General features: G+C 34.9%; 1 protein-coding gene across 1 annotated transcript in view; it reads left to right on the forward strand.

The window, feature by feature from the left end:
- Nucleotides 1-11,969, forward strand: part of LOC117344005 — a 35,964-nt gene that overhangs the window by 18,840 nt on the left and 5,155 nt on the right. Inside the window, 6 exon segments of the mRNA XM_033906599.1 lie at nt 2,435-2,599; nt 2,845-2,960; nt 8,341-8,522; nt 9,297-9,450; nt 9,963-10,019; nt 10,621-10,755. Coding sequence (XP_033762490.1) covers nt 2,435-2,599; nt 2,845-2,960; nt 8,341-8,522; nt 9,297-9,450; nt 9,963-10,019; nt 10,621-10,755 — 809 coding nt within the window.

Raw genomic sequence — 11,969 nt, forward strand, 5'->3', positions numbered from 1 at the left:
GGTTTGCAGCATATTTGTCTCATTCTAATGATAGTATTTGTATCGATTGATACTTTATGTAAGACAAACGTTTATATCACATCTGGTCTAGGATACAGGTTTGATGGTATAATTACGTTTCTTATCGTAATAAGCATAAAAGGAAAAGATACAAAAGATGGTGTTGTTATTTAGTTATTTTAATATAAAGAGCACAAACTACCCTTTGTACGAATATTACGTGTTTCTGATCTAATTATTTAGCCAGTATTGATCTGCCATCAATGAAGTGGAAAACCTTCATGTTCCGACAGTAAGGAATGGACTCTATTGATACAATAAATATAAAGCCTTATTGATATTTGAATACTGATTAGGTTTAGAAAATCCGATTTCGTAATGGGTTTGTGTGATGAAGCTATGAGATACGTACAGGATGTTTGTCCCACATAACATGTATCAACACAGGGAATCTAGGTTTTGTCAAGGACAAAGAGACGTAAAACATCATCAAAACCCAAAGACAAACCTTATACTCCTGTGTAAAAGGTCACCATTGGCGCTGGGGATCTGTGAATCATAAAAGAGGATATTTGAAACAGAGAACTAAAAGCTACACTAGAAGAAAGCAAACAGTTTTAACAAAGTTAAAATCGTGACATTCGGTTAGTTTATCTGAAACCAATTAAGCTTCAAAACGGTCTGATTTCCAACTAATTCTTCATTTGATGTTAAATGGCTAATGATATCACGATGTATTGATTTGTGTATATCAATTCAATGGTGTTTACATTTCATTAATGAGGTTGAAAGACCGCCTCGTATTATATACTTTCATATTGTCGAAGTTTATCACCGAAATATAGCAAATCTATGCTAATTATTTATGTTTTTATTATTGCATTAACTTCATATGATTCAGAACAGTTTACAAAATTAAGGAAGTATTGCACAGCCTGTATAGTAATATTTGGGTGTGGCAATAGCCTAGTCGGTTAAAGCGCCTGCAATGTCAACTTAAGTGAAGATCCGACTTGCGTTGTTTGACACTCCCTTAACGTGTCCGTTTGTATTTCTCGGGAAGATGAGGTAAACGGACCAGCCTGTGATGTCGGGGCTGTGTCCTTGGACAATACACTTTACCCTTATTGCCCTGGATGGCATTAGATGGGCCTCCAGTATGCTGTTCAGTGAAGTAGTCACTAACTACTACGAGGAGACACCACTTCAAACTAAACTGACCCTGGCTGCTTTTGGGGTGATAAACTTAGCAAAAGCACTGACAAACAATAAAGTATAGCATAATCGAGTACTAAATACACATGTATATATAACTCTTCTTATCGATAACAAGGGGTCTCAGATTCATCTAGGTCTCTTAACTGAATGAGATTCTTAAACTGAATCCTTTCCAGAAGAAAGCATAATTAAGAAATATCAATGGATCTGAAAAACCGTAATGATCGTCATATTAGTATGCATAATGTATTAAAGAAAAAAAACGTATTATTGAAAATATGTTAAATGTCATAATTGTTCTTCAGAGCTGAACAAAATTCAAGATATAGCTGCTGTCTAAAGTCTGAAATCGATGATACACAGGAGGTGGTCTTCGCCGGTTCAGTCATGTTTGAGGAAAGCTTGTTTTATTAATGTGTTTAACGAGCGTGAATTGTCGAAGCGATAAATTGTGCTACATGTCATAGTAATGTCACGGGTGTTATGAGTGTAAATTGCTTCATTTGCTTCAAAATTTTTCTCCTCGGGTAGATTTCAAACGACACGATTTATTTCTAGTGGTTATATACAAATGTATGTATATATAAGATACAAGTTTAAAGAATGCTATCATCATCGGTTGTATATATGATGATTTATTATGAATTATCGATTTTTAACGCGAGGAGGTATTGTTATACATTGTGTGAGTTTATTGAGTTAATAATAGAACAATGATGATGACCAGCATTGATTTGCTGTATATTTATGAACATTTTAGCAAACACGTTACTAGGACACTTTGGTCTATAAAACGATAGGGTGTTGTAAAGTAACAGGAATTCTATCAAAGCAAGCTAGCTGGACGATAATGTGTAAGATAGTGTTTAGGATAGGGTGTTGTATAGTGATAGGAATTCTAAAATAGGACGCCCAACAGGACGCTAGTGTGTAAGATAGTGTTTTAGGATAGGGTGTTGTATAGTGACAGGAATTCTATCATAGGACGCCAACAGGGCATCAAGGATGCATCGTACATCGTACAATATCGTATTTGTTAAACATTTGAATAGTAAACGTCACAAAACTTTTAAAAGAAAGTTGTTAAGTATAGTCAAACTTATATCTTGATCTTAAACAAATAAAATAAATTATAAACCCCACCATATAAGAAATAAATTGAAGGAAAGATGACGTCATTCTTATACAAATTTAACATTTTTGTTTTGTTTTTAAGGGCGACCCTTTCCAACGACCTTCACAGATATCGCCTGTTGGAGAGTATGTACACATATCCGGACACATTTGATGAAAATGATCTGGTGAGATTTGGCGGTCAAAATCTGACGCTCGAGGATTTATTTCTACAATCCGCGCATCAGAAAGAAGATTTCATTCCAAGGTACACACATTTCCTATTTGAGCCGAATCAGCAATATTATGTACTTTAAGTTTAACAAAAACTAGATAAAAATTAAAGAAGTAAGATGCATTGTTCATACGCATCACAAGTACCATATTTTATATATAATTTGCCGAAAAGATTGTTTGGCTTTTTTTCAAATGGTTTATATGTATCATAAATTTAACACACACGTATGGAATTTCTGGATCAGAAAATTAATTGTTTCATGTAAATATCTGCAGGTGTTTGTGGAAAGGCTTGCCGTGTAGCACAGACGATTTCAACACTACCATGACTGACCACGGTGTATGTTACACATTTAATGAAGGGCGCAACCAGGAATATATCTCGTCTGTCGGTAAGGTTTTCTACGAATAGAAGAGTTTTTATTCGTTCTATAGATAGCATTAATAGCTTAGCATTGATGCGTAGAGGTGCTGTAAAATTGTCTGTGTGCTAACGTACGTCCCAGTAAGATAATATGCATTATCATTTTAGTGATGACGGTAGAATTTATCTTCAAACAGGTGATGTCAGAGCATTCTGTGGTGTTCACGCCGATAGCACCTCGTTCTGTATATTCAGTAACTTTCATATGGATTTATAACAAATGAATACAAATTGACTAAGAACAAAGGTTATATAACTTTAGCTTAGTCCCAAAATTACCAACTCGGCAATGTCCATATGTCTTTGAAATATGGATTGCTTATTGAACCCTTCATAATATATATATATACACGTATATGAAGTCTTCATGTCAAAATATGAAAGTGTCCATTTAATTGGTATCATTCAAATTGCCATTTAAGTTTTGCTATAATTTTAACTATTCTGAACACGGAGTTGCTTTATTTGAGAGATTTGACAACTGAATCTGACCAAAGGCTCTTTTTTCACAAACGAGCATCATAACGTATAATAGCTTTATTTAGCCACCCTCTCTTAGACGCTCTCTGTCAAAGTTTTCAAGCAGGTATATCATGTAACTGGCTGAAAACAGGGGAAATGTGTTTTGCCACTTACGTTACTGTATCGGCTGTTACAATGTTAATGAATGACCAAAGTCTCTCCATACAACGTGTGACAGTCTAGGATTTCAAGTCGATTGAGTCACCTGATCGATAAAAACAAGTCATATCAGGTCACCTGTTACGAAGAGTTATCCGTTAAAATGTCTAACGATTTTTTTCTTTGTTTTTGTCATTGATCACTTTATATGTTTATATAGCATCTAGGACACATTTGTTACACACTTTTAGCCTTGGGAAAATAAAACCATACAGATATCTGAAATAAGTACGTCACCGTCCAGACAAGTAATTTCTCATTCTGCTGGCATCATAATGATGATTACCCGTTTATTTAGAGGTATGAAATTTGAGATAAAATCTGGTCTGATAGCAGTGTATTATCCATTCCCATGCCTCCACTGTTATTGAACACCAAATTGTCACACACTAACGTAAACACATTGTATTGTACATGTCTAGACGTTGATAAAACATTCAGAATAAAGTTTACGTTAATTGCTTAATTGTAAATGTGTGGTCAAACAGTTAGGTTCTATTGATACTCTGTAAACAACTTTATCAAAATTTGTCGGCCATTTTTATGCGTGTGATTATCACAATGCGTCCAACAGGTTGATGAATGTGATTCTGATGTTCCATGCGTTTGCAATGATATCGGTTTAGTCATCAATTTATCGACTACTTTTTCCTGGTGGGACGGATTGTTTATTGGTCTCGCCCGTCTACAATGTAGATGCTCATGAGCTGTTAAGAGTTATAAGTTAAGGCTATTAATTGATATGAAAGGTAATCTCTTTGGTCATAACTTGTCCATTACAGAACGATGACAAGAGATTCATATCGAGGAAACTTGGCACAGTGTAAACATACGTTTTAACTGTAATTCCAATAAATTGCATGTTGATATCGATTTGGTTTACGTATACCAATAAAAACGGATACAAACAACAAAATATTAATCATTTTATTCAGTAACACTAATTCTAACCAATGACTATTGACAGAGACAAATACAATGTTCCATAGAAAACAACCCCAGCTGTCATTCACACAAGGTCATCAATATATGTGTTTAAACATTGACGTGGCTTGTCGTTACAACTCGCTGAAGTAACAATAGGAACAATTGTTTGATTAGTACGATCAATGTCGTTGGAATTATCTCTTTATTTAATTGTATTACCAGCTATGATTTATTTATTTAATGCAAGCACTTATGTCTGATTTCATTTTTCTAATAACATCATTAACTCTATGAATACTGACGTGTCCCTGTCTGTTATCTGCTGGTCTGTGTCATGTATCTTATTACCAATATATCCAAATATGGTAATGTCCACCTTTTACAACATTTATCATGTATGATTTCTTGCTGTATAAGGAAACGTTATATTAGATACTTAAGGAAAATGGCTTTTAACATTTTGTATAACCCCTATAATATATGACATAAAAAGAATGACAATTTTTTTATTGACCATGATTTGCGAAAATTTGTTTGTAAAAGCCCTTACAATGTGTTGCAATGTGCGAATAAGAAATGTAGTCTTTTGATAATATACATAATGTAATTAAGGTCTGTTTCAAACAAACTGAAAGTTATTATGAGAGCAATATCAATAAACAATTTCATTAAAGTGGTAAGAATCATAACAGTAAAATTGATGACATAATTTACCATTGTTATGTGTATCACAATAGTTTCATTTTAGCCGTATATAGGAGATAGACAGAACGTTTCGATGACCCCATTCTTAAGTGAGCATTTTGGAACATTTCAGGTGATTGCCCGCTACTATCTTGCACAACAACTAGCTATCGAAAAAGTCATGTTCCCGTCAACTGATCAAATTATTCTTGGTGTTGTATATTAAACATCATACTATGTTTGTTACGGTATTTTCCTTTTCAGTTGTAAAATCATATAAAAGGGAATGTACTACAACTCATAGATTGGTCTATCGATGTAAAGATGTAATACACTAAACGCTTCGCGGTAATATTCAGAGTCCGTTTTGAATTCGTTGGCACGAATTTCAAAACATTCAGTAATGTATATAGCCAGTTTGAAGACGTTTCTGGATTATACATACATCAAACACAGCATCATACGTTTATAAGTATTCATATTTGGTCACCGATGAAGCATAGGTCAATTTTCTTATAAAATTGACATATGGTACCAATAGTAAGGGATGCAGGTAATCCCATAACTAAATTACCTGCTACGGTAGAACATATATACAGTGCAAAATGTATTCTAAGTAAAAAGCATCACATCACCGAACGAACATATAAAACAAAACAAAACATACTCTGCCTTTCAACAAGAGAGAAAATAATTATGGAATATGCATGATTATATCTCTCAGGGAAGAGAAATCCTCGTTGGAATTACATAAAAAAGGAAACAAAGAAGTTGATCATGTTTCCATTCTATTGATGCCGTATGTGGTACAGGTTGGGGTGAAATGTGTACACCACAACCTGTCCGATTTTACTGGTCACCTGTCTGACCGATATTAAAGTAGGTGAAAGTGAGAATTGGCAATTGGAGGCAAAAACTGTACGGAAATTATTGATTTCTCCTGCGTTTAAAAAGTACACACACAAACAGCTACCTTTTCTTAAAATGGAAACACAAATCTACATATGTAGCTTAGCATTTTGTATACAGGAAACTCTTAACTTTCAATTCCGTCGTGTCTTTGTAGCAACAAAACTAAGAAGTTTCACAAAAGTCTAGCCCTCAGTCGATCGGCTGTAACTGAATCTGGCTGCGATTGTGCAATGCCTTTGGTGTACATTATAGATACACTGTTCAAATGTGCAGAATGAAAATTAATATCTTCTTTTGATAAACATGGACTTTCTCAAGACAAAATACTGTTTAATTATTCTTCAGTATTAAGATCTTTAGAAATGTCTGATAGTGAGAAGCGTGCGTATCTGTCTCGTTTTTACTGGATTCCTAAACAGCATACATTGTAACATTATGTAACAATCCTTTTATTATTTGCTGGCTTGGGTAATTGTTCATCTAAGCATTTATCATTCGTTTGATTACTATAATTAGTGAAATTAAGTAATGGCTGCAGTCCTATTGAAAAACCGTTAAGATCTTTTGATAAAACATCCGCTCCCATAAAAACGTTTTAATTTTCCACTCTTTACTCTACTCTTGCCCATTTCATGAAATAGTGAGAATGATTAATTTTCTCATCGAATAGTTTGGCGACCAGATATTCCGAAACACCATTGACATGCCTATCAGATAAAAATGGTGCCTCTCCGTAGGCCGACTTTTTCATACGGGGCTGATTATTAAGCAAAGATTATCAGAACAAGTGACAGAGGCAATGTCAAGTCCTTCAATGTCACCTCTAGGTACACAGACTATGTGTTACAGGATCTTTGACTAACAAAGACTTCATTGACCATTTCTATCGGATATTCCCCGTAGAACATGAAAACAAGGACAATTACAGAATCATTAACATCAGCGGCTTACCTCGATCTTTCCTTATAACGTGACCATCATGGACATGTTACAACTAAGCTACAGAACACGATAAGCGTGATAACTTCAATTTACTATTCCATATCCATTACTAGATAGTTACATCCTGCTTCCACCATCCATGGTGTTAACATGTCTCAGTTGATTCGATATTCTATGCCTTGTTCCTATTATCACGATTTCCGTGACAGATGTTGACTACTGACTGAGAAATTAACACATTTTTGAGAGATGCATGTTGCTGAAGACCATGGGAAAGCTGTATGATATCGTGAAGTCATTAAAAATATTCTGGTATGCTTTATAAAATCAGAAGACGGTTTCTCCTCCCGAACACCTGGTTATATTTCCCTTGTACTTTTTCACTGACATTCGCGCAAATTTATGTTTTCGTTCATGTTTTGCCCTTGCTTTATCGATTTTAAGTAGGTGTTATAGTTTCGTTATTATGTCGGTATTATTTGATGTTTTTTGTCAATTGTAACTGAATCCAGAGTCCGGTGGTGGAGGCTACAGAACAGATAGGTAATCAGAATAGATGGTTCCTTTCGATGTATCCATTTCTTATACGCTGAAATGTGAAGAAGATAGTAAGACATATAAAGAGAAAATAAATGAGCCATTTGGTAGCTGATATCTAATGGCAACCTCCTTGGAAACCTGACAGAGCCTATCTTATAGAGGTGTATTCAGGATGGAAAAGTAATACGACAGGGTGACGAAACCCTCGATGCTTCCTGCTTTACCTTCCACTGTCGCCCGTATCATATAGTTTATACTCTAAGAATACTGACCCAAACATTCATGTGTTACAGGGATTCTCCTCCAGAGTATAAATTTCGAATTAAGTATTGTCAATTTTACTTGCAACTTTTCGTTGTAGAATTGAAAAAATTGTCGTAATCTAATATGATGTCAGGTTCGCATATTTCTACTTCATCTCAAATTATCAACAGGAACATTGGCACAATAAGTATTCCCAAAATAACAACGCTACACTGATTTGAACTGGGATGAACTTTATGGATCAATGTTTCCTACAACAAAACATATGTATACAACCAAAAATATTCGTGACCATGTCCACGTGGCTATTTTACTCTTCATTTAAAATGTCATCTTTGATTTAGAGATTGTACAACATGAGGTCATACATATCAGTGTACTAATCCTTTTATTTCCAGGAGTTGAGAATGGTCTACGACTGACGTTGAACGTTGAACAGTATGAGTATATGCCCGGACCGCATGACGCTGCGGGCGTGAAGATGTTGCTGCACGCTAACGGCGAGGTACCGCGCGTGCATGCGCTAGGTCAGGCTGTGTCCACGGGTGCCCACGTGTTCGTCGGTGTCAAGGTGTTCAGTGTATGTATCGTTACGCCCTCTATAGGCCCATATGGTAATACTTCTATGGTTGTGTTATTGCCCATTGTGTTCCTAGGTCCATTGACTTACAATGATAGTGTTACATAGCTGCTTTTATCAATTAAAACTCAGCTTGAAAGGAATCCACGAAGGCTTTATAAGTGGTTTTTTTTCGAATTTCCAATTTGAGTATTCGATACAAATGTTCAATAATGTGGTGTAACATGATATATTTAAAGATCATGTGGGAAACATTATAAAGATACATAGCACATATTAATAATCATATTAATATATACATAAGTAACACACATGTATATATGTGCGAAATAATTCAAAAAATAAAATCAGTATGATATACATGTACATATGTAATATATGTATGTGTAAGATATTTTGTGAAGATCAGTTTGTCATACATAAGTAACATATATATTATTTGTAAGATAATTCATAAAGTACGGCATGTTCAGTGGCATATATATATGTGTGTGTGTGTGTGTGTGTGTGTGTGTGTGTGTGTGTGTGTGTGTGTGTGTGTGTGTGTATGTGTGTGTGTAAAATAGTTTATAGTGCACGATATGTACAGTAATATACATGTATATGTGTAAGATATTTTATGAAGTATGGTATGTACAATAACATAATATATATATGTGTGTGTGTGTGTAAAATATTCTATAAAGTACTGTATGTACAGTAAATATATATATGTGTGTAGGATCTTTTATAAAGTACGGTATGTATATTATATATACAGTATGTACATTATAGATAAGTAACCTGCCCCTCCCACACGGTAGATGTAGTGAGCATAAGCTGGAGTATGTTGACCAGTTCACGATGGACGCCTGTCAGATGGATTGCCTAACGTCCCTGGCGAAGGAGAGGTGTGGTTGTCGACATACATACATGTTACATAAGAACGGTGTGTACAGAGAAAGCAGATGCTTTGTTTTGTATTTGTACATTCAATTTAAATGTTTAATTATGTAATTAAAGTCGCCAGCTTTTATCGATAACCGATTTTTATTGACATCCTCTCAGGTGCTTAATTACACCCCATTACAACAATTTGTTAAAGTAAACAATGTGACATTATCTTCTATCATAATCAATATGGACGACTCACGTTTTTGGTTTATGTCGCGTACCAATTTAAAACTAATTGTGCTCTAAAAGTCTATTATACTCAGTATGCTATAGACTGAATAAAGTTCACTTCTTGTGTAACTCAAACTTTAACATTGATGGTATAATTGCTAGAATACTGAATTTCTTTCAAATCATAGAAAAATGGTTAATTGAAGCATACATTCAACACTGTTCTCTAAAAAAAACGAAAAGTTCCATTAAAGACATGTGTTCTATTAAGTTTAATTGAGATTTCAATTCGCTTTATAGATATGAATAATTAGCAATAACTATATGATATTTCAGGTGACCCGCCCGTGTGTACCTTGCACCAGTATTTCGCATGTCTGAAACCTCTCATAGGTAAAGTATAATAATATTTGTCATAATAGTCGGTCATGAAAAAGTCAGTCGGGTCATGAAGAACTCGAGATATCTCGAGAATTTTAGGTAACTGAGGTTATTTCTATGTATATATATTTCAAACTGAAATTTTACCTCGAGTTAAAAAGGTGCTTCGAACGATCCCAGTTCGAGATGACTGTAGCAACCCCTCATGCATATTCTGATTACAAATTTTTGGTGTTCCTTAAACTGTACAACATGTATCTGATTTTCAAATTTTACCAAATAATACCCTCCTTCTATAGTTCATATTTGTGTCGCAATTTTCCCTAAGTACCTTCTTTATGTCTACATATATAGCTTGTAGCCTACAGCATCTGTGACGGTCCTAATATTGATTATTCAGCTTATAATATGTTGATAACTTAGTCGAAGTCGCTATCTCGATGTCACTACGATCATGAATAACTTCGAGATATTCGAGTATCCGAGACAACTGAGTGTACTTTCGGAACTTAATTTTAGTTTCGATTTAGGCAGAGTACGAGATAACGAACTGAGTTTGTATTTCTGTTTTGTAAAATCATTCATACAGAGATATCGTCTTACCTGTTTTTAGACCAATTTCCCAGTATCCATGATACGTATTGTGACTGTCCTGTACCCTGTAACTTTATCCTGTATGAGCCAGACATATCGTATGCCGCCACTTCTCAGTACGCGGTCAACAAGTTCCTCAACAACAATGACAAAGGTATGAAGGTTTCTATTTCTGGCTTATTTTCCATTCGAAGGAATGGTTGCTAGCCTTTTCGATCTCATTCCACATCGCACAGAATAAAAGGGACAATAATACAAGTAAATTTCAAGTACCGATATGATGACAATATATCAGGAATATATCATTGGTGAATATATATACAAGCTTTATAGTTGCGATTGTATTCAAAATGATATGAAGGGCGCTATAATGTAGGGATAGTCACCATTTTTTTTGGTAACTTTTGATATCATTTTCTAATAAGGTGATCACTTTTGGCTAACATATGCCCGTCCTTCCCCACAATGTGTGTTTCACCATCGTTGTTCCTACTTATTGTTAATTCTGGCTGCAGTTGAGCTGACCAATAAGAAATGCCCCTTCTGCGCGTGATCACCATCCTTCTTGTTTGTCCATTGGTCGCTGGATCTGTGAGGCAAAGCAATTGACCAATGAGGTTTATCCGAGTTTTGAAAAAGAAAATCATAAAGAGATATAAATGCTTTACGGCTTTTATGAAGTTCTATAATTTATGTTGTTTGTTGCAATTACGTGTATTTAATAACAGTAGAAAACAAGTTCTGGCTCTGATCATGGTCAGGCTGACATTGATAGTATAACTTTAAGTAAATTTGTATTGCTACATGCAACATTGGAATGTATTGGAATGTATTGGAATGCACTAGCGGTTGTCCCAGTGTCTAATCTATTGTTGACGACGTTATTTGTCGTTTTAAGTACGCTTTCATTTCAATGTGTGAAAGGTAAAAATGCTTTATGAGTGTTGACTGGGTGGGGCCTGGTCTGGTAAAGTTTGTCTACAGAGTGGACACCAAGCACCAGTAATGTTCAATAAATGATACGTTGTAGTATTCGTTTCCGGTCTTGACACAACGGTTGTTAAATTTCTCACTAGTTCAGTTAGTAGTACTTCTAGATGGTGTAGCCATCTTGAGTGTCAAATTCACTACTATATGCGTGTCAAATTCACTGCTACATAAAATATGTACAAGAGATGAAAAATGGGCGAAACAAAATACTCCCTCTCGATTGGGGAGGGCTACACTGAACACCGGAATAATCTTAATCATAATATTGAACAATAATAAATTGTATAAGCAGGTTTCGAGAGATGCAGGATGATGAAGGTCATTTCATAGTCGACATTTTGAAATATTCTATTTTTTGTTTGATTTGTATGGGGGATA

This window comes from Pecten maximus, chromosome 15 (genome assembly GCF_902652985.1).
Source record: "Pecten maximus chromosome 15, xPecMax1.1, whole genome shotgun sequence".
Lineage (NCBI taxonomy): Eukaryota > Metazoa > Mollusca > Bivalvia > Pectinida > Pectinidae > Pecten > Pecten maximus.